General features: G+C 38.5%; 1 protein-coding gene across 1 annotated transcript in view; it reads left to right on the top strand.

Moving 5' to 3' along the window:
* LOC126625456 (uncharacterized) overlaps positions 1 to 17,757 on the top strand; it is a gene marked incomplete at its 5' end in the record, with an annotated part of 106,106 nt that extends 88,349 nt beyond the window's left edge. Inside the window, 2 exons of the mRNA XM_050294548.1 lie at positions 15,515 to 16,398; positions 17,732 to 17,757. Coding sequence (XP_050150505.1) covers positions 15,515 to 16,398; positions 17,732 to 17,757 — 910 coding nt within the window. The remainder of the gene's footprint in view (positions 1 to 15,514; positions 16,399 to 17,731) is intronic.
* Between the last annotated feature and the right edge of the window lie 6,777 nt (positions 17,758 to 24,534).

Genomic DNA, 24,534 nt, shown 5'->3' with positions numbered 1-24,534 from the left:
AGAAATGTAAATAGATGAGTAAGATATCTAAAGTATTTACCTCCTTAGATTTGATCCAAGGAAAGGTAACACTTTAGATGAGTTTCCTTGAAAGATATCAAGGAAAATAGCATCATAAGATAATGTATTTCTCCATTAGGAGAAGAACGAACTCGAATAAGATTTAGTTCGTTAGATGTTATCTATTACCCATATATAGGATATATACTTCTAAAACAATATGATTGTCAATTAGAAGATCTTCCAATATTTTCATGACTCCATAAGATGTAGTTGGAAAAGAAAGACAAATCTTAAGCATGTTAAAGATTTGGGGTTGTGTGCTAATAAGCAATATTTGTTTGATAACAATCTTGTAGGATATCCTTAAAATAACTTTTGGATATCGCTTCTATAAACCAACTAACAAATGTTGTTTTGTTGGGTAGTTCATTGTAATTCTACAATGTGATTTGCCTAAAAGCAAATGAACGAGAGATAGAACTCAAAGAATGGGTTCTTTGAGAGACAAGATAGTAATCAACAAATATAACAACCTAGTTCCTATACCACAAGCTCCAAGGTAGTCGATAAGAATGAAAATCCTTATGACTACATTGAGTGCATATACGATATATACTCAAGGAAATGGTAAAGTACCATTTGACTCGAAATAATGAAACCTTCATAGCTAATTGGTAGCTTAAGGTAACTACAATCAAAGAGAATGGTTGACTTTGAAGAAACCATCTTTGAGATAGGCTTGGTTTCAATTAATTCGAAGATTGCTAGCTACAACTAAAATGGTGATTCAATGTTTTGACATAATATGGGTTTCCGAAACCATTATTAAGATAGTCTTGATAATATATGTCCAAAAATATAAATCACAAGACATGTAAGTTGTAGAGATCCATCCATCATGGATCTTAGCAAGTTAGTGGGAGCTATTTGCATTTTATGAGGAAAAAGGATCAAATCGTTTGATTTCTCATCAAGATGTAAATGAATCTTTTGTTTACGAGTTTTACAAAAGATTAGTGGGAGTTAATCATGTTCCTAAAATTTAAGTATATATGATATATTAATTTTAGAAATGAAAAGAATACTTCTTCGTTAAAGTTATGACTTTAATACATTATATGAAGATAGAATGTATATGGGAGATATAGTCTATATACATGGGATGGAAATCTATAATGATATATTTCATGATATAATTGGATTATATCAATCCCTAATAATAGACAATGGATGCTAGGAAGTTTCTCATATGACGATAAACTTCAATAAGAAGGACGATTCTAGTGAGACTAGCAAGTTGCCCTTCTCAAAGGGAACGTACCCTTTGACTCCCATAGAAATAATGCGTAAATTGAATCCTTTATGCATAAGCAGAAAGGTGATTTATGTATTTCATATTGTATGAAAAACATTGATATGAGTTGTACCTAGAACGGTACAAGACGATATCAGTGCAAGCCCAGGATCAGAACCGTGGCAACTGTCAAGTGAGTCCTTAAGTATTTAAGAAAAACTTAAGGATAGATTCCTCAAAGAATGAGGAAGAATTAGAGTAACGTAATGGAAGCGTAAATGTATTAGATTATGAATCTGATCCATCATTAGATGTTTCTTCATTATGAATGAAGAGATAAACAAATATCTCTTTATTATGACTAAAGAGATATTTGGATGGAAACATTAAAGTAATGACTTTAGTGTGTTCCATTATGAATGCAAGATATATTGCCATATAGAAGTTTACAACAATGTTGTTTGGATGGGAAAGTTCATTTATGAACTCTCTATTCGATTCCAACCAGAAAGTGTATGACACTAATGGGGCGATAGCTCAAGCCTGGGAATCAAGGTCTCATCAAGATCCGAACACAAATGAGAGACTGAACCACATGATTGAGAATCATGTATAATGGTGACGTCGTTATTCTCAAGGTTGCTTCTGTGGATAACACACATAGATATCCACTGCCTAGGCCTACTATTCAGCTATTTATGAAATGACTACAGAAGAGGTATCATCAAGATGACCAAGCTGATTGGCTCTAGTGCAAGTGGGAGATTGTTGGAAATGTGCCCTAAAGCCAATCATGTGATGATACTTTACGGACATTTCACATGTTAAACTAATCTAGTTTTACATATAAAGGGCATACATTATTGTTTGAGCCGTCTCATATAAATGTTATATGCTTAAACGATAAAGTCCAAGGAATATGTGATTGGGAGAATGTAATCTAATGAAGTTAGATTCATGAGACCATTCTTTCGTAGACACATCCTAAACGTTCCTGATCATAGGATTGTCAATTGGGCGTTGACAGTCCGTTAAGATCAGTACGTACTATGTCTTCTCTCAGGGAGAGTGATTAGTCTCGAGTCATTGGTGTGTGTGACATCAAGACAAGTACGTAGGTGCTCAATAGAGAATGAGTTCACTGAACGTGATCAACGAAGAGTTCTTATATTCCATGTCACATGAGAACTCATGGTTGGGATAATGCAAAGTAGTCCTTTGACCTGAGGCATCACAGTTGTCTTGTGGTTAAGTCCTTGATCTTTGATTATGTCAAAGTCACCCTCTCGGGGTGTCCACGGCATCGTTGGGGTTAAGCCACTTAGCTATGGAGACAAGTGAATGCGCAACAAGGGATCTCTAACCTTCAAACAGTTGAGGGAGAATACTCTATGATATGATTTGGAATCTCTGGCCAGAGTATGAATGAGATTAGGGAATGCGTTCCAAATCACATTCAAGGAAATCATATAAGCACACGAATCACATTGGATAGTAGACATGAATAAATAAACTATCATACCAAACAATGTGGTCAAGAGTATTAGATTAGAGAAGGACCGTATTGCATTTGTAATCCCAAACTGAATAGGTTCTCTATCCTCTTCTGATTAGCTTGGGTAACCATGATATGCTGCTAGGTGTCACTCATGGTTTGTGGAAGCCCTAAACGTGTGTAATCACTAAAGGGAGAATTGAAAATAGTTTCAATTCACAATCGATGTAAAATGGTTTTAATCGCCCACTACCTCGCTAAAAGGAACCTAATGGATCGCACACCATAAAAGGTGGAGATTGAAGATTAAACGAAAATGAGTAAGAATGATTAAATGGTTTAATCATTTATTTATGGCAAGGATTAATTAATATGTTAATTAATCAAACGAATAAGTTCGTTAAAGACTTCGGGATAGTTTTGGACCTTAAGGCCCAATGGGCTTCGAACGTCAAGCCCATTAACTTAAGTTGTATGACAATTTAATGAATGAAGATTCATTAAAGCCCAAAAGCCCAAAATTCCCTAAATGGCCGGCCATAGTGTGATGAATTAGGGTTTTGGTTATTTAGGTCACTTAAAGAAGTGACTATATAAATGACTTTATAACTAAATATTCATTAAGATTATTAAGGGTTTATTTTGGGGGAAAATTGGTGAGAATTGTCTCTCCATTTTCTCTCTAAAGAAGCTAACACCTTGGAGGGTACATCTAGCAATCCTACTACTCCAAGGTCACTCATTTCTTCTACAATCAAACCTTGGTGAAGAGACTTAGAGGTTCCCTATTTTGGGAACTTGGAGAAACCTATTCTTCCATCCAAATCCATGGATCTAAGAAGCAAGGAATGAAGGCCCCTATCTCTTTGGGTGATTAGCCTTTGCTTATGCAAAGAGGAATCTACAAAGGTATTAATTTCAACTCACTTTGTTTTGAGTTGATTATTGGTTCACCAATCTACTAGGCTTTGAATTTCATGGGTAATGTTTTGTTTTTGAATGCATACAAGCATGATTCCGCCTTTAATTTGTTAATTGCATGCTATAGATGTTATTCAAATGAACATGTTTTTCTAAATAATCCCTTCAGCTCCCCCCGCCGAAGCATCAAGCATTTGACGTTCTAGAGGTAGGAGGCCCTCGTAGAAATATTGCAAGAGCAACTCCTCCTTCATCTGATGCTGTGGACAAGAAGCAACAAGTGATTTAAATCGTTCATAATATGTAGGAAAAGACACACCTTCTTCTTGCTGAATTCTGCTTATCTTTTTGCGTAGGAGGATGATGCGAGAAGTTGGAAAGAACTTCTCCAAGTACGCTCTCTTCATACTCTCCCAAGAAGTGACAGTGCCGGGAGCTAACTCGTATAACCAATCCTTGGCTTTATCCATCAAAGAGAATGGAAAAGCCTTCATCTTCAAGATATTTCCGTCAACATTGACGGGAGTCATACTAGAGCAAACTACTTCAAATTCTTTCAAATGTTTGTTAGGATCTTCCATGGACAAGCCATGGTATTTACGAATATGATGAAGCAAACTTGACTTTAATTCAAACTCGTCCGTCTTACCTTGGGCAGCCATGGGGTATTGAATGCAGAAGGGTGTGGCATTATCCAAACCTGAGGCGGAAAGCTCTTTGAGTGTACGGTTGTCCACCGCCATGCCTTGGACTTCTTCAAATATCCCTGCCGTGACCTCCTCCTCTTCTTGTACGTTTTCTTCAAGGTCAAATTCGGAATTGGGTGGATGGTGTTCTTGCTGGTTTCTAGCTCTTCTCAATTTTGCTCTCAAAGTCGTCGTCAAAATCCAAGATGTTCGCACGAATCGTTTGAGAGCTTCTAGTCATACACTAGTACCTAAGAAACAAGAAACAAAATTAGATCAGAAACTTAAACAAAATCAGAAACAAAGTGAAATAAAAGAAACAAAAACAATCCAAGGGATTAGCAAATTTGCTAATCCCCGGCAACGGCGCCAAAAATTTGATGCGAAATAGATAAGCACACAAATTAAACCCTCTTTTTGTCAAATTGTAGTAAAGATGTAAGTAGGGATCGTTCTAGACCGGGGATTAGGAGGGATTGCTAAACACTTGAAAACTGACTTAAAAACATAAAAACAAAGTTTAAAACACTAAACTAGACTCAAAGAATGCAAAACTAAAGTTTAAAACACTTAAACAAACCTAAAACTCAAAACAGCAACCTAATGACTCAAAACTGCCTAAAAACCACTTTCTGGCAGTTTTGAGAACCTAACAAGAACTTGGACGAATTTGAGTGAAAACTTGAATCAAAACACTTAGAAACACAAATCGAAACACTTTCTAACTAATCTAAGACTTCAAAATAAAGGGGGATTTGTTTTGGACGAAAATTGAAAACAAAACAGAAACTTAAAACTAAACAGATTGTAAAACGTTTTTGAATGAAAGGGATGGATAAAAGGCTAGTTAGGAGGTTCTTCTCCACACATGTCACACTTGCAAACGAAACGATTTTCAGTTGTTCTTCCAATAAATTATAAATACTCAACGCCCCAAATTAACCGTGAATTGCACTAATTAACCCTCAGTTTTTCCACGAGTTATTGAGTTGGATGATTGCATACGACAACCCAAAGCATTCCCTACAAGTTCCCTACATGAATTGCATAATAGAGATACAAGCAAGAATCATTAAGTTCTATGAAAAGCATAAGCATTGACGAAGCATTTGTTACTATGAATTGCATGAAACTTATGCCAAGAATTCATTCAACGCGATCGTTTTCAAGCGACCTTCACTACTTGTGATTATAAGATTGTAACTATTAGGTGAAACTCCCTCATAATCTAGCATCATATTCATGCATGAAAACTAAGCGTGCACTCTCAATCAACATACACAAATAAGTTATCAATCAAGTAGATGAACGAATTGAATCCACAACTTATGAAATAACAACTGAATGTAATCAAATCATATTGCAAGCATGTACATGGTTTCGAATCACCCCCTAACTAAGAGGGGTTTAGTTCCTCATACTCGCAAAGCAAAGATACATAAATTTAGAAATTAAAACCCAAAGAAAGAAAACACCTAGAAGGCTCCAACTTGGCAGCAAGATCATCAATGATTTCCCTTTCCTCCTAGCTGCGGCAGAGAAGTTTAGAACAGGTTTTGGGTGGTATTTAGGGTGTAGAATGGATGGGGAATGGTAGGGAAAGGTTTAGGGTTGATGGGGATACGGCTAGGGATGATTTTTGGGCAGAATTCAACTTTTTGGACCCTTGCTTCAACAACCAACAACTTAGAGCTCATTTTATGCTCTTTCAACTCATTTTCATACTTTTCACACTTTTTTCTTTTTTTTCTTTCTTTTTCTACGAATTTTCTTTTTTCTTTTTCTTTTGTTTTTCTTTGTCTAACCCGCGCCCTCCTTACTTCTTTTGGCACACAAACTTTCCCTTCCCCCACACTTAGTTTTCTGCACACATTGATCAAAAGGAATTCCCTCTAAGTCATGCTTTATTATCCTTTAAGAACAAGGGTATGGATAGTCCTACTCTAGGCTAGGTACGGATAATGTGGCTAACAACAAAAATAGGCTATATAAGGCTCAAAGGGCTAATCCTACACATGCATGGGTTGAAGGCTTTTTGGCTCTGGTGATAACTACTAAACAACTTCATCTTGTTATATGTTATGCACTCAATTTTAAGCTTTGAATGAAATGGGTATGAGTTCTAATATTTGGATCTATAATGATGAAACGCCTTCTAAGTAGCAATCAAGCAAAGAATGATGAGATCATGCAACGACTTTAGAAAACAACAAATTCACAGATTATTAACTCTCCAAAGAATGTTTAGGCTCAAGTCTCACAAGGTTGTAGCGTTAGTTTGAGTTACTTCCTTCAAGCATGTTACAAAAACTGATTTTTTTTCTTTGTGATTATATGTGAATTCGTAAACAACAACGATGACCAAGCATAAACAAAAGAGCATACCAAACTTCCATCCATGTTTGTAACTTTCTTTAACGGTCATGCAATTAAAAACCAAATCCTCATCATTGTGTTGGAAGGTACTCTATGACACAAACAAACAAAAACAACTTTAAAACGACTCTTTTTTGGGTTTTTTCAAAACTTTTTCTATTTTTTTCTTGAATTTTCGGATTTTCTGGTAAAGCCACATAAAAACACATCAAAACTTTCTAAAAACACTTAAAAACAATGAAAAACAACCTTTGAAATGTTAGGTGGTAAAATCCTACGAATTTTGACACAAAAACACTTTGTTTACCCCCCCACACTTAAACCAAACATTGTCCTCAATGTTTCAAACATAGAATCACACAAAAACAAGCAAATAACACAACTAGCAAACATGACAAATATGGCAAAGTAAAAGCAATAAAGAGTAGGGTTTAGAAACGCAAATCTGATTATGATGCCGGAGCTTCCTAGGTGTCTTTATTTGCATGGGTTGCCTCCCAAGAAGCGCTTGCTTTAACGTCTTCCAGCCGGACAATGCTTCCAATCAAGCTGGAATAGGGCCCACGGGTTGGAGATTGACTTCCTCCACGGTCTCCTCCTCAAAAGGTGTGAAATATGGCTTCAAACGCTGTCCATTGACTTTGAATTCTTGTTGCGTCTTCAAACTTTGAATTTGAACTGCACCATGTGGAAAAACATTAGTAACAATAAAAGGTCCAATCCACTTAAAACGCAACTTACCTGGAAACAACCGAAGGCGAGAATTGAAAAGTAACACTTTCTGCCCGATAGAGAACGTCTTGCTCCGAATCATCTTGTCATGGAATGCCTTCGTTTTCTCCTTGTAAATACGAGAGTTCTCGTACGCTTCATTCCTAACTTCCTCAAGCTCGTTCAATTGAAGTTTCCTATGAAGGCCTGCGGCATCAATGTCCATATTAAAGGTTTTGATGGCCCAATGTGCTTTATGCTCTAATTCAACCGGAAGATGGCATGGTTTCCCATAAATGAGCCGAAATGGGGACATTCCGACTGGTATTTTGTAGGCCGTACGATATGCCCATAATGCATCATTTCAGCGCAAGCTCCAATCTCTCTGGTTTGGCCCTACGGTCTTCTCCAAAATCTGCTTGATTTCTCTATTTGACACCTCCGCTTGCCCACTTGTTTGAGGATGATAAGGTGTTTCCACCTTATGCGTGACACCATATTTCTTGAGTAATGCTTCAATTGTGCGATTGCAGAAATGGGAGCCCCCATCACTTATAAGTACCCGCGGCATTTCAAACCTTGCAAAAATGTTAGTCTTAACAAAATCTGCAACCACTTTAGAATCATTAGTACGGGTGGCTCTTGCTTCCACCCATTTCGAAACATAATCAACCGCAAGTAGAATATAAACAAAACCATGAGATGAAGGAAAAGGACCCATGAAATCTATGCCCCCTTAGTTGGGGGGTAATTCGAAACCATGTACATGCTTGCAATATGATTTGATTACATTCAGTTGTTATTTCATAAGTTGTGGATTCAATTCGTTCATCTATTTGATTGATAACTTATTTGTGTATGTTGATTGAGAGTGCACGCTTAGTTTTCATGCATGAATATGATGCTAGATTATGAGGGAGTTTCACCTAATAGTTACAATCTTATAATCACAAGTAGTGAAGGTCGCTTGAAAACGATCGCGTTGAATGAATTCTTAGCATAAGTTTCATGCAATTCATAGTAACAAATGCTTCGTCAATGCTTATGTTTTTCATAGAACGTAATGATTCGTGCTTGTATCTCTATTATGCAATTCATGTAGGGAACTTGTAGGGAATGTTTTGGGTTGTCGTATGCAATCATCCAACCTAATAACTTGTGGAAAAACTGAGGGTTAATTAGTGCAATTCACGGTTAATTTGGGGCGTTGAGTATTCATAATTTATTGGAAGAACAACTGAAAATCGTTTTGTGTGCAAGTGTGACATGTGTGGAGAAGAACCTCCTAACTAGCCTTTTATCCATCCTTTTCATCCAAAAACGTTTTACAATCTGTTAGTTTTAAAGTTTCTGTTTTGTTTTCAATTTTCTTCCAAAACAAATCCCCCTTTATTTTGAAGTCTTAGATTAGTTAGAAAGTGTTTTGATTTGTGTTTCTAAGTGTTTTGATTCAAGTTTTCACTCACATTCGCCCAAGTTCTTGTTAGGTTCTCAAAACTGCCCAGAAAGTGGTTTTTAGGCAGTTTTGAGTCATTAGGTTGCTGTTTTGAGTTTTAGGTTTGTTTAAGTGTTTTAAAGTTTAGTTTTGCATTCTTTGAGTCTAGTTTAGTGTTTTAAACCTTGTTTTAGAGTTTTTAAGTCAATTTCCAAGTGTTTAGCAATCCCTCCTAATCCCCGGTCTAGAACGATCCCTACTTACATCTTTACTACAATTTGACAAAAAGAGGGTTTAATTTGTGTGCTTATCTATTTCGCATCAGGTTGGCACAAGCTCATCCTCGGCATTCTTCACCACAGTAACTCCGGACTTCTTTTGGACAACTTGAACCGGTGAGACCCAACGGCTATCCGAAATTGGATAAATCACTCCACAATCGAGAAGCTTTATAATCTCCTTTTTCACAACTTCCATCATCGGAGGGTTGAGTCGGCGTTGAGCCTCTCGAGTTGGTTTAGCCCCCTCCTCTAGAAATATGCGATGCATGCATGTTGTAGGGCTAATTCCCTCAATATCGGCCAATGTCCATCCAATGGCTGTTTTGTGCTCTTTCAACACTCGAATCAACTTTTCTTCCTCTAATGCCGTGAGTGATGAAGAGACAATGACAGGCAACGTCTCTTCATCTCCCAAGAATACATACTTTAAATGATCCGGCAATGGTTTAAGCTCAAGAACGGGGGCCTGAATCACAGAAGGTAACAACGTATTAGTGGAAACGGGAATTGGAATTGGGTTAGAAGGCTTACCACGATGTTGGGGCAATGATTCCAAGGCAGCCACAAGCTCGGCATGCTCCTCCTTAGGTACGGCCAGATTGGGCTTCATGCCAAGTCCTTGTGCAATCATCGTTTCAAGGGGATCGTCTTCCAACATATCAAGATAATCCTGCGCCAATTCATCCAATATATCAATAGAAAAGCAAGAATGATCATCTTTAGGAAATTTCATAGCTTCAGAAATGTTAAAATTAATAATCTCCCCATCAAATTCCATTGTTAACGTCCCCTTGAACACATCGATCTTGGTGCGTGCTGTTTTCATGAAGGGCCTCCCAAGTAGAATCGGCAATGGGGTGACATTTGGTGAGTCCTCCATCTCTAAAACATAAAAATCCGCTGGAAATATCAAGTTATCCACCTGCACCAACACATCTTCCAAAACTCCTTTCGGATATGCATTAGAACGATCGGCTAATTGAATTATAACACCATCGTTTTTAAGCCCTCCTAAGTTCATGGATGCATATATTGAGTATGGCATGACGTTAATTGAAGCTCCTAGATCTAACATAGCATGTTCAAATTTAGTATTGCCTATAACGCATGGAATTGTAAAACTACCCGGATCTTTGCATTTAGGGGGTAGTTTTCTTTGCAAAACAGCGGAAACATTCTCACTTACCTGGACCACCTCTTTGTTCGAAATTCTCCTTCTTGTTGTGCATAGTTCCTTCAAAAACTTGGCGTACCTTGGTACTTGCTTAATGGCGTCAAGAAGAGGTATATTGACTTGAACTTTCCGAAACGTCTCCAAAATGTCTTTCTCGGTCTCTTCCTTCTTGGATTGCTTCAACCTGCTAGGAAAAGGCACGTTTAGTGGAATAGAACTAGAAGAATTCGGTTTTGAGCTTACCTTGGCCGAATTATATGGGTTGGAAGTGCAAGATGGTTGCGGTAAAGGTGGTTCCCTCCTTGCCGTGGGTTTTGCTTGTGTGTTCTCCTCAAACTACAACTTTTCATCCTCTTCATGACTTGCTTTGGATGCTTGGGGTTCAGTTCCAACTTGTTTGCCACTCCTCAATGTAATTGCTTTGGAGGTTTCGAATCCCCCTTTTGGATTTGCAACGGTTGAACTAGGGTGTCTTCCTTGGTCTCGAAACTGTCCCATAAACTCGGCAATTTGCCCCACTTGCTTCTCCAACTCGTCCACCTTCTTGTCCCTAGTCTGCATGCCCTGCGCCATAGAAGTTAGTAAATTAAAAATTTGATCATTATCAATAGAAGAACCTGATTTTTGGGCGGGTTGTGCTTGGGTTTGATTTGGTGCAAACGGCTTTTGATAGAAACCCGGGGGTTGTTGCCTAAACGTGCTTTGTTGTTGGCCTTGTTGGGGTTCTCGCCATTTGAAATTTGGATGATCACGCCAACTGGGATTGTAGGTGTTAGAAAAGGGATCATTCCTTTGTTGGTATTGCTGCCCAAAGCCCACGGCATTGAGGGTCTCCCACCCTCAATTCTCAATCAATTGTGGGCACTTGTCCGTAGGGTGTCCTTGCATGGAACATACGCCACACGCACTTACATTTTGAACTTTTGGCCCTTCCACAACCTGAGAAAGCAAAGTAGTAAGGTTAGCCATTTGATTTTGAAGTTCGGTTATGGCACGTACCTCATTCACTTGGTGTTGCCGTGGGGTGCCTCTTTGTCCAACACCTTCGTATTCTTGAGCGTTCAACGCTCGATTGGCAATCAAAGTCTTTGCTGCCGTGGGGATCTTGTCCACCAAAGCTCCTCCCGCCGAAGCATCTAGCATTTGTCGTTCGATTGGTAGAAGTCCCTCGTAGAAGTATTGTAGCAGAAGCTCCTCCTTCATTTGATGCTGTGGACAAGAAGCAACAAGAGATTTAAACCGTTCATAATATGTAGGAAAAGACTCACCTTCTTCTTGTTGAATTCCACTTATCCTTTTTCGTAGGAGGATGACTCGAGAAGTTGGGAAAAACTTCTCCAAGAAAGCTCGTTTCATGCTCTCCCAAGATGTGACCGTTCCGGGAGCTAATTCATACAACCAATCTTTCGCCTTTTCCATGAGAGAAAAGGGAAAAGCCTTCATCTTCAATATACTCCCGTCGACATTGATTGGAGTCATGCTTGAACACACCACCTCGAATTCTTTTAAGTGCTTGTTAGGATCCTCCATGGACAACCCATGGTACTTCGGAATATGGTGGAGCAAACTTGACTTTAACTCGAATTCCTCGGTCTTTCCTTGGGCAGCCGCCGGATATTGAATACATAGGGGTGCGGCATTGTCCAATCCCGAAGCCGAGAGCTCCTTGATTGTACGATTGTCTTGTGCCATGACTGCCTCAACTTCACCCACTAGTGCCGTGGGTTCCTCTTCCTCAATCTCAACTTCGACTTCTGAATTTGAACTTGATTCACTAGGTTTTGGATTCTTCCTTTTTCTTCTCAACTCTCGTTCAAAATCGTCGTCAAAGTCCAAGATGTGTTCACGAACCGGATGAGAGCTCCGAGTCATAAACTAGTACCTAAAAACACGAAACAAAAACAAAGTAAAAATCTGGACTCAAATCAACAAATTGAAATAAAACAATCCAAGGTATTAGCAACTTCGCTAATCCCCGGCAACGGCGCCAAAATTTGATGTGAAAATTATGTTGACACACAAATTAACCCTCTTTTTATCAATTGTAGCAAAGTATGTAAGTAGGGATCGTTCTAAACCGGGGATTAGGAGGGATGGCAAAATCACTTGAAAACTGACTCAAATACGTAAAAACAAGTTTAAAACACTAAACTAGACTCAAAGAATGCAAAACTAAACTTTAAAACACCAAAACAAACCAAAAGACTCAAAACAGCCCAAAAACACTCAAAACTGCCTTAAAACCACAATCTGGGCAGTTTTGAACACTAGACACAAACTTGGACGAAAATTGGTTTTAACTTGACCTAAGACACTTAAAAACACAAACTAAAGTGATTTCTAACTACTATGACTCAACTAAGTAAAGGGGGATTGATTTTGGACGAATTTAACTTTGAAAACAGAAACTTTGAAAACAAACTTTGACAAAAACGTTTTGATGAAAATTAAGATGGTGAAAGGCTAGTTAGAAGGTTCCTTCTCCACACATGAAACATATGCATATGACTCGATTTCCAATTACTCTTTCAACAAACCATGAATGACAATGCCCCAAATTAACTAGATTGACCAATTAATTCTCAGATTTCCCTAGATTCATTGAATTGAATGGGATACGCATTACAACCAAATTATTATTATCAAGGACACTTGATAGGAGCATATTTATACGACTTAGTTAGCTTGTTTGCTTGCTTTTAATTAGCTAAACTAGGATAATTATAGTGTTTAAAGTTATTTTCGTGCAATTTCAGGTTTTAGTGTCAAAGTATGCAAAAAGAAGCAATTTGGAACATTCTAGAGCATTTTTGGGCCAAGATTGGATTGTGCAAGCATGGAGGCATGAGGATGGACTAATTTGAAGACAAAAGAGGCTATGAACATGCTAAAAATCTGGTGAAACAAATACAAGTTGCAAGAAGGGACAAAAGAGGCTTGATTGTGGAGTGATTTATCCGATCTCTGATAGTCGTTGGGTATCACCGGTGCAATGTGTTCCAAAGAAGTCCGGAGTGACAGTGGTGAAAAATGCCGAGAATGAGCTTGTGCCAACCCGTATCTGATAGGAGCATATTTATGCGCCTTAGTTAGCTAGTTCTTATGCATTTCCATGGTGTTTTCTTAGTTAAAGTAGTCTTTTAAGCTAGTTTTATGTGTTTTCAGGTTTTAAGGCCAAAGGATGCAAGAAGATGCATTTTGGAGCATTTTGGAGCAAAATTGGGTTTGGAATGATTATCACATAATTGGAGCCAAGGTTTGGACGAATTTGAAGACTTGAAGATGATGATTCCTACTTGAACAAGGTTTCCTAGTTGAAGTAGGAAAGTGCTTACATAAAGGAGGATTCCTAATCGACGAAGGATTCCTAATCGACGAAGGATTCCTAATCAACGAAGGATTCCTAATTGAAGATGGATTCCTAATCACATGAGGATTCCTAGAAGAACAAGGATTCCTACTCCAACAAGGATTCCTACTTGAAGTAGGAAAGTTAAGTCAAGGTTTCCTACTTTGGTTTGATTTTTCCTAATTGTCCCTAAAAGTTTCAGCAATTATGAAGACTTTCTAAGCATTCTAGGACACAAAACAAAAGCCTAGAACCCTTTTGAACCCTTGCCGCACCCCCTTTGCATTTCCTCTTCCCTATTTCCTGTTTTTATGCTTTAAAACACCTTCCTTTTGTGTTTTAAACCCTAGCCGAATTTCCCTTGCCCTTTCCCTTAATTTTCTGATTTGTTTCCTTAATTCTAGAAGCTTTAAACTTAATTCCTGATTACCTAATTAGCCTAGGGTTTTTAATTTCCTAATCCCTTTAAATAAACATGTTGTGCAGCCACAAACAGGCCCATTCATCCAGAAACTCACCATTCACGCCAGAAACTGAACTCCATCTTCAACAGCCCCATTCTACCACCATTCACCCAAATTTCTGCCACAAAACCACCCTAGCCGCACCACCCATCAACCCTAAACACTTCCATACGTCCTCCATCCATTCTACATCATCAAAACAGCCCAGGAACCACCAACATCCAATCTGCCGCAAGCAAGGAAAGGGGACAGATTCACTCAATTGTTTGGCTCTTCATTCTGAGTTGTTGAACAATTTTAGGTGTATTCTATCTTATATTTCAATGTCTAATTCATGTAATCTTTGTTTTGCATTGAGTATGATTGGCTAAATTCGTTTTGGCTAAGGGTGGATTCAAAACCATGATTAGATATGTGAAATAAGTTGATTACTTTCAGTTATCGTTGCATAAGTCGTGAATACAATTTGCTTAACCGTTTGATTTAGAACTTATTCTTGTATGTTGATTGAGAGTGCACGCTTAATTTGCATGCTTGAATTTGATGCTAGGATATAAGTTTGTTTCACCTAATCGTTATGAATTTATATTCGCAAGTAGTGAAGGTCGCTAGTCACGATCGTGTTAAGTAGATTCCTGGCAAGAGTATCATGCTTTTCATAGTTACAAATGCCTTGTCGATGCTTATGATTTCCAAAGAACGTAATGATTCTAACTTGTATCTTTATCATGCTGTTCATATAGAGAACTTGTTAGGAATAATTTGTTTGCGATGCATATTCATCCAATTCAATGATTCTAGGGAAATCTGAAGGTTAATTTAAGCGGACCTAATTAACTTGGAGTGTCAAGGTTCACAACTTATTAAATTGATAACTGGAAATTGATTTACGTTGCATATATTTCATGTGTGGAGAAGAACCCCTTAGCCATTCCATCATCCATTGATTCATCACAATTTTGAGTGTTTGTTTGCTGTTTTGAGTCTTTTGGTTTGTTTTAGTATTTTAGATTTTAGTTTTGCATTCTTTGAGTCTAGTTTAGTATTTTAAACTTTGTTTTACAGATTTGAGTCAGTTTAGAGTGTTTTAGCAATCCCTCCTAATCCCCGGTTTAAGAACGATCCCTACTTATCCATACTACATTTGTCAACAAGAGGGTTTAATTTGTGTGTCAACATAACTTTCACACCAGTATCCAAACAGGTTGGAGAGTGTGCATTGATTATAGGAAGCGCAACGCCACCACAAGGAAGGACCACTTCCCTTTGCCGTTCATTGATCAAATGCTTGAAAGGTTAGCCGGTCATTCTTTTTATTGTTTCCTTGATGGTTATTCTGGATATAATCAGATTGTCATAACGCCGGATGACCAAGAAAAGACAACTTTCACATGCCCCTTTGGTATTTTTGCTTATCGTCGCATGCCTTTTGGTTTATGCAATGCTCCGGCCACGTTTCAAAGGTGTATGGTAAGTATCTTTTCAGATTTTGTGGAAAAGATTATTGAGGTATTTATGGATGATTTCAGTGTGTTTGGTGATTCATTTGATGGTTGTTTGGAAAATCTCACAATAATTTTGAAACGATGTGTAGAAACTAACCTTGTGCTTAATTGGGAAAAATGTCACTTTATGGTTAGACAAGGCATAGTTCTAGGGCATATTGTTTCAGAAAGAGGAATTGAAGTGGATAAATCGAAAATAGATCTTATACGCTACTTACCCTCTCCTACTTCAGTTCGAGAGATTCATTCGTTTCTTGGTCATGCAGGATTTTATAGGCGATTTATCAAGGACTTCTCCAAGATCTCAAACCCTCTTTGCCGTCTCCTCCAGAAAGATGTGGCGTTTGACTTCAACGAGGAGTGTGAGAAGGCGTTCAATCACCTCAAAGAAATGCTAACTTCGACCCCTATCATAGTTCCACCGGATTGGAGCTTTCCTTTTGAGCTTATGTGTGATGCTTCCGATTATGCATTAGGAGCTGTTTTGGGGCAAAGGAAGGAAAAGAGGCCGCATGTTATCTATTATGCCTCTCGGACTTTAAATGATGCACAATTGAATTATTCTACCACTGAAAAAGAACTTCTTGCTGTTGTATTTGCTTTAGATAAATTCCGTTCTTATTTGCTTGGTACTAAAGTTATTATTTATACTGACCATGCAGCATTGAAGTATTTGTTCACCAAGAAGGAAGCCAAACCACGACTCATTCATTGGATGCTTCTTCTCCAAGACTTCGATATCGAAATCCGGGATAAGAAGGGAAGTGAAAACGTGGTGGCTGACCACTTGAGCCGTATGGTGCATGAGGAGGATGCCGTGCCTATCATAGAGACATTCCCTGATGAGCAACTGATGTCCGTCAAGGCAAGTGAACCGTGGTATGCTGATTTGGTGAATTATTTGGTGTCTAAACATGTTCCTAATGAATTACTTAAACACCAATGTGAGAAATTGAAGAAAGAGGCACGGTTTTATGTGTGGGATGACCCGTATTTATGGAAATATTGCCTTGACCAAGTTATACGTAGGTGTGTGCACGATTCTGAGTTTAATGCTATTCTAACCTTTTGTCACACTTATGATTGTGGGGGACACTTTGGCACTCAAAGAACAGCACTTAAGGTGTTAGAATGTGGTTTCTATTGGCCTACCATCTTTAGGGATGCTAGAACATTTTGCATGTCTTGTGATAGATGCCAAAGAACGGGCAATATTGGTCCTAAACAACAAATGCCGCAAACCCCCATTTTTAGTGTTGAAATCTTTGATGTTTGGGGTATTGATTTTATGGGTCCCTTTCCTTCGTCACAAGGGTTTCTTTATATATTGCTTGCTGTGGACTATGTGTCGAAATGGGTGGAAGCAAAAGCCACCCGAACTAATGATTCTCGAGTGGTTGCAGATTTTGTGAAAACTAACATTTTTGCAAGGTTTGGAATGCCACGAGTGCTAATCAGTGATAGAGGTTCCCATTTTTGTAATCGAACCATCGAGGTGTTGCTCAAGAAATACAATGTCACGCATAAGGTGGCCACACCTTGTCATCCTCAAACGAGCGGGCAAGCCGAGGTTTCAAATAGGGAAATCAAGCAGATTCTTGAGAAGACCGTGGGGCCTACAAGGAAGGATTGGAATTTGCGCTTAAACGATGCATTGTGGGCGTATCGCACTGCCTACAAAACCCCCATTGGGATGTCACCTTTTCGACTCATCTATGGGAAGCCATCTTCCTGTCGAGTTAGAGCATCGTGCACATTGGGCCGTCAAAACGTTCAATTTGGACCTTGATGCCGCAGGTTTACATAGAAAGCTTCAATTGTGTGAGCTTGATGAAATCCGAAATGAAGCATATGAGAATGCCCGGATTTACAAGGAGAAAACGAAGGCATTCCATGACAAGATGATTCGTGCCAAGACGTTCTCTATTGGGCAGAAAGTGTTGTTGTTCAATTCTCGCCTTCGGTTGTTTTCGGGTAAGTTGCGTTCCAAATGGGTTGGTCCTTTTATTGTCACTAATGTTTTCCCTCATGGTGCAGTGCAAATCAAAAGTTCAAGGACTTAGCAAGAATTCAAAGTGAATGGGCATCGATTGAAGCCCTATTACGAGATGTTTGAGGAGCATGTCGTGGAGGAGGTACCCCTCCATGCCGTGGAACCTAGTCAAGCTTAAACGGAGGTACCGTCCGGCTGAAAGACGTTAAAGCAAGCGCTTCTTGGGAGGCAACCCATGTGTTGAAACATGAGAAGAAGGAACTTTCACTCCAAACCCAGATTTGCGTCCCTAACCTATCTCTTTATTGCTATTACTTTGCCATTTGTGTTATGTTTGCTAGTTGTGTTAGTTGATTGTTTTTGTGTTAATCTATGTTTAAAACATTGAGGACAATGTTTGGTTTAAGTGTGGGGGGGTAAACAAGCTATTTTTGCATGAAATTCGTGGGATTTTATCACCTATCACTTCACATGTTGTTTCTCACTGTTTTAAAGTGTTTTTAGTGTTTTGATGTGTTTTAGTGTTATATAACAGAAAACCCTAGAAAAATTCGAAAAAGTTTGAAAAATACCAAAAAGAGTCGTTTTTGAGTCATTTTTGTGTTTTAGGGTACCTTCCAACAGAATGATGAGGATTTGGTTTTTAATTGCATAACTGTTGAAGTAAGTTACAATCATGGATGAAAGTTTGATATGCTCTTTGGTTTATGCTTAGTTGTAATTCATGAATTCACATGTAATCAAAAGAAAAATTAGTTTTTGTAACATGCTTGAAGGAAGAAACTCAAACTAACGCTACAACCCTGAGAGACTTGAGCTTTTAACGTTCTTTGGAGAGTTAATAATCTGTGCATTTGTTGTCTTCTAAAGTCGTTGCATGATCTCATTATTCTTTGCTTGGTTACTACTTAGAAGGCTCTTCATCATTTAGTTCCAAATACTAGAACTCATGCCCGTTTCATTCAAAGCATAAAATTGATTCGCATAACACATAACAAGATGAAGTTGTTAGTAAACCAAGAACCAAATAGCCGCACCCCATGTTCATTTGTTTTGTAGGTTTAAGCCCCGTTGAGCCTTGTTTAGCCTATGTTCTTTGTTAACCCACGTTATCCTTACCTAGCCTAAAATAGGACCATCCATGCCTTTGTTCTTAAAGCATAGTGAACATGACTTAGAATGAATTCCTTTTGATTATTCTTGTGCAGAAAAACAAGTGTGGGGGAAGGAATTTATGTGTGGGAATTTGTGCCAAAAACAAGAATTGGGTACGAAAAAAAAAAAAAAAAAAAAAGAATTTATGGCAAAGAGGTCAAAATAAGAAAGAACTCACAAGTGTTGGTTGTTGAAGAAAGGGTCCAAAAAATTAAATTAGACCCTAAATATTGTGTATTTCACCCCCTTGTGTGTCTAAGTGATTTTCTGCACGCAAAAGTGAATTCTAAGTGTCAAATTCATTACTTGTTTGCTATCGCTTTAAGAACTTTTGTTTATCCTTAACCTCTCTTTGTTAGCCAATACCCCTTAGCCCCGTTACAATCCTTAACTTCTATCTTGAGTGTTATGTATTTCAATATGTGGGGTTTGGGATTGGTTTGAGCATATGGTGTCCCTGGTTCTCGCATCTAAGTAGTAGCGTTCCATTCATGAGATCATATCTATAAATGCTTAATCATTCCAGAAAAGTGCTTCTTTTATAACATGTGTGAGTGTTTGTTTCCATGTTTACATCAATCTTCTCACATATACTTAGTATAGGGAGTGTAGTTAGAAAATCTGTGTGAAAATAAGAGTGTATCCAGTAAGGAATTGAGTGGATTCTCTAAAGGCATGTTACTACGTCCATAATGTTGTTTTAAACGATTAAATGTAAGCTAGTGAATGGTAACTATGATTAAGTATATGCTCAAGAGTAGGGATGACTAAAATCTGTGGGAATAATGATCTTTGGCATGTTATGTATCGTTGGAAATCCCTGTAGAAAATGTTGGAAGGTTAGGTTATGTTTTGTTTGTTTTATTTTACTCGAGGACTAGCAAAAGCTAAGTGTGGGGGAAATTGATAGGAGCATATTTATACGACTTAGTTAACTAGCTAACTAAGGCGCATAAATATGCTCCTATCAAATTCCCCCACACTTAGCTTTTGCTAGTCCTCGAGCAAAACAAAGAAACAAAAGAAAAACAAAACGAACAAAACAAACAAAAACAACCTAAACCTTCCAACGTTTGCCTCAGGGATTTCCAATGCACATGACATATTAAAAATCATCATTCCCACAGATTTTAGCCATCTTTACACTTAAGCACACACTTAATCATAGTCACCACGTACTAGTTCACATTTAACCAATTAAAACATGATTTTGACTTTAGTAACATGCCTTAGAGAATTTGCTCAATTCCTCACTAGATATGCACTCAATTTTCACACAGATTCTCTGACTACACACCCTATACTAGTTATATGTGAGAAGATTGATGTAAATATGAAAACGAATGCTCACATATGTTATAACAAGGAAAGCTTTTTCTGAATTAATAAGCATGCATATGATCTCATGAAAGGAATGCTACTACTTAGACGCGAGAACCAGTGACACCATATGCTCATACCAATCCCAAACTCCACAAATTGAAATACACAACACTCAAGATAGAAGTTAAGGGTTGTAACGGGGCGCGGGGATATTGGTTAACAAAGAAAGGTGACGGGTAAACAAACGTTCTTAAAACAATAATAAGCAAAGCAATGAAATTGACACTTAGAATTCACTTTTGGGTGCAAAAATCACTTTTTAAGCTCAAAGGGAAAATTCATGCAACACTTAGGGTCAAAGTCAATGTTTTGGACCCCTTCTTCAACAACCAACACCTTAGAGCTCATTTTCATGCTCTTTTACTCTTTTTCACACTTTTCACAAACATCTTTCTTTGTTTTTTTCTTCTTCTTTTTTTTCTACGAATTTCTTTTTCTTTTCTTTTTTTCTTTTCTCGTGCCTCATTTAAGACTTTGGTACATACTACACAAGGCTCACATTCCCCCACACTTGTTTTCTGCACACCCTCAATCAAAAGGAATTCATTTTAAGTCATGCTTATTATGCTTTAAGAACAAGGGTATAGATGGTCCTAATCTAGGCTAGGTAAGGATAATGTGGGTTAACAAACAATATAGGCTAAACAAGGCTCAACGGGGCTAAAACCTACAAAAACAAATGTATGGAATGAAGGCTTTTTGGCTATGGTGGTAACTACTAAACAACTTCATCTTGAATACGTGTTATGCAATTCAATGAAATGTTTTGAATGAAATTGGCATGAGTTCTAGCATTTGGAACTAAAGTGATGAAACGCATTCTAAGTAACAACCAAGCAAAGAATAATGAGATCATGCAACAACTTTAGAAAACAAGAATGCACAGATTTTAACTCTCCAAATAAAGTTTAGGCTCAAATCTCTCAGGGATGTAGCGTTAGTTTGAGTTCCTTCCTTCAAGCATGTTACAAAAACTAATTTTTTTCCTTTATGATTACATGTGAATGCATAAGCTATAACCACAACCAAGCATAAACCAAGAGTAAATCAAACTTTCATCCATGTTTATAACTCTCTTTAACAGTCATGCAATTAAAAACCGAATCCTCATCATTGTGTTGGAAGGTACCCTAAGACACAAACAACCACAAAAACAACTCATTTTGGGTTTTTTAAAACAAATTTTCAAATTTTTATGGGATTTTCGGATTTTTGAATCAAAACACATTAAAACACACCAAAACAGCTTAAAAACACCTAAAAACATCAAGAAACAACATTGGGAAGTATGAGTGAGAAAACCCTACGAATTTGCATCACAACACTTTGGTTACCCCCCCACACTTAAATCAAACATTGTCCTCAATGTTTCAAAGCATAAACTAACACAAAAACACATAAACAAACAAACAAACACTAACAAACTAAACATGGCAGAAATGAAAGAGACAACAAAGAGAAGGGTTTAGGAACGCAAATCTGGAATTGGAGTGCTCTCTAGGTCTTCCTTTGTCGAATGCATGGGTTGCCTCCCAAGAAGCGCTTGCTTTAACGTCTTCCAGCCGGACGGTACCTCCGTTTAAGCTTGACTATATGCCACGGCATGGAGGGGTACCTCCTCCACGACATGCTCCTCAAACATCTCGTAATAGGGCTTCAATCGATGCCCATTCACTTTGAATTCTTGTTGCGTCCTTGCACTCTTGATTTGCACTGCACCATGAGGGAAAACATTAGTGACAATAAAAGGACCAACCCATTTGGAATGCAACTTACCCGGAAACAACCGAAGGCGAGAATTGAACAACAACACTTTCTGCCCAATAGAGAACGTCTTGGCACGAATCATCTTGTCATGGAATGCCTTCGTTTTCTCCTTGTAAATTCGGGCATTCTCATATGCTTCATTTCGGATTTCCTCAAGCTCACACAATTGGAGCTTCCTATGTAAACCTGCGGCATCAAGGTCCATGTTAAACGTTTTGACGGCCCAGTGTGCACGATGCTCTAACTCGACGGGAAGATGGCATGGCTTCCCATAGATGAGCCGAAAAGGTGACATCCCAATGGGGGTTTTGTAGGCAGTGCGATACGCCCACAATGCATCGTTTAAGCGCAAACTCCAATCCTTCCTCGTAGGCCCCACGGTCTTCTCAAGAATTTGCTTGATTTCCCTATTCGAAACCTCGGCTTGCCCGCTCGTTTGAGGATGATAAGGTGTGGCCACCTTATGCGTGACATTGTATTTCTTGAGCAACGCCTCGATGGTTCGATTACAAAAATGGGAACCTCCATCACTGATGAGCACGCGTGGCATTCCGAACCTTGCAAAAATGTTAGTTTTCACAAAATCTGCAACCACTCGAGAATCATTAGTTCGGGTGGCTTTTGCTTCCACCCACTTCGACACATAATCCACAGCAAGTAATATATAAAGAAATCCATGTGACGAAGGAAAGGGACCCATAAAATCAATACGCCAAACATCAAATATTTCAACACTAAAAATGGGGGTTTGCGGCATTTGTTGTTTAGGACCTATATTGCCCGTTCTTTGGCATCTATCACAAGACATGCAAAATGTTCTAGCATCCCTAAAGATGGTAGGCCAATAGAAACCACATTCTAATACCTTAAGTGCTGTTCTATTAGTGCCAAAGTGTCCCCCACAAGCATAAGTGTGACAAAATGTTAGAATAGCATTAAACTCAGAATCGTGCACACACCTACGTATAACTTGGTCAGGGCAATATTTCCATAAATACGGGTCATCCCACACATAAAACCGTGCCTCTTTCTTCAATTTATCACCTTGGTGTTTAAGTAATTCACTAGGAACATGTTTAGACACCAAATAATTCACCAAATCAGCATACCACGGTTCACTTACCTGGACGGACATCAGTTGCTCATCTGGGAATGTCTCCATGATAGGTACGGCATCCTCTTCATGCACCATACGGCTCAAGTGGTTAGCCACCACGTTTTCACTTCCCTTCTTGTCCCGGATTTCGATATCGAACTCTTGGAGAAGAAGCATCCAACGAATGAGTCGTGGTTTGGCCTCCTTCTTGGTGAACAAATACTTCAATGCTGCATGATTAGTATAAATAATAACTTTAGTACCAAGGAAATAAGAACGGAATTTATCTAAAGCAAATACAACAGCAAGAAGTTCTTTCTCAGTGGTAGAATAATTCAATTGTGCATCATTTAAAGTCCGAGAGGCATAATAGATAGCATGCGGCCTCTTTTCCTTCCTTTGCCCCAAAACAGCTCCTAATGCATAATCAGAAGCGTCGCACATAAGCTCAAAAGGAAGGCTCCAATCCGGTGGAACTATGATAGGGGCCGAAGTTAGCATTGCCTTGAGGTGATTGAACGCCTTCTCACACTCCGCGCTGAAGTCAAATGCCACATCTTTCTGGAGGAGACGGCAAAGAGGGTTTGAGATCTTGGAGAAGTCCTTGATAAATCGCCTATAAAATCCTGCATGACCAAGAAACGAACGAACCTCTCGAACCGAAGTAGGAGAGGGTAAGTAGCGTACAAGATCTATTTTCGATTTATCCACTTCAATTCCTCTTTCTGAAACAATATGCCCTAGAACTATGCCTTGTCTTACCATAAAGTGACATTTTTCCCAATTAAGCACTAAGTTAGTTTCTACACATCGTTTCAAAATTAGTGTGAGATTTTCCAAACAACCATCAAATGAATCACCAAACACACTAAAATCATCCATAAATACCTCAATAATTTTTTCCACAAAATTTGAAAAGATACTTACCATACACCTTTGAAACGTGGCCGGAGCATTGCATAAACCAAAAGGCATGCGACGATAAGCAAAAGTACCAAAGGGGCATGTGAAAGTTGTCTTTTCTTGGTCATCAGGCGCTATGACAATCTGATTATATCCAGAATAACCATCAAGGAAACAATAAAAAGAATGACCGGCTAACCTTTCAAGCATTTGATCAATGAACGGCAAAGGGAAGTGGTCCTTCCTTGTGGTGGCGTTGAGCTTCCTATAATCAATGCACACTCGCCAACCTGTTTGGATACGGGTTGGCACAAGCTCATTCTCGGCATTCTTCACCACGGTCACTCCGGACTTCTTTGGACACATTGCACCGGTGACACCCAACGACTATTAGAGATCGGATAAATCACTCCACAATCAAGAAGTTTGATAATCTCCTTTTTCACAACTTCCATCATTGGAGGGTTGAGACGGCGCTGAGCCTCTCGAGTTGGTTTAGCCCCCTCCTCTAGAAGTATGCGATGCATGCACGTAGTTGGGCTA

Source organism: Malus sylvestris, chromosome 6 (assembly GCF_916048215.2).
Source record: "Malus sylvestris chromosome 6, drMalSylv7.2, whole genome shotgun sequence".
Lineage (NCBI taxonomy): Eukaryota > Viridiplantae > Streptophyta > Magnoliopsida > Rosales > Rosaceae > Malus > Malus sylvestris.
Note: the sequence above shows the minus strand (reverse complement) of the source record. Positions and strands in the feature narration are given on the sequence as shown.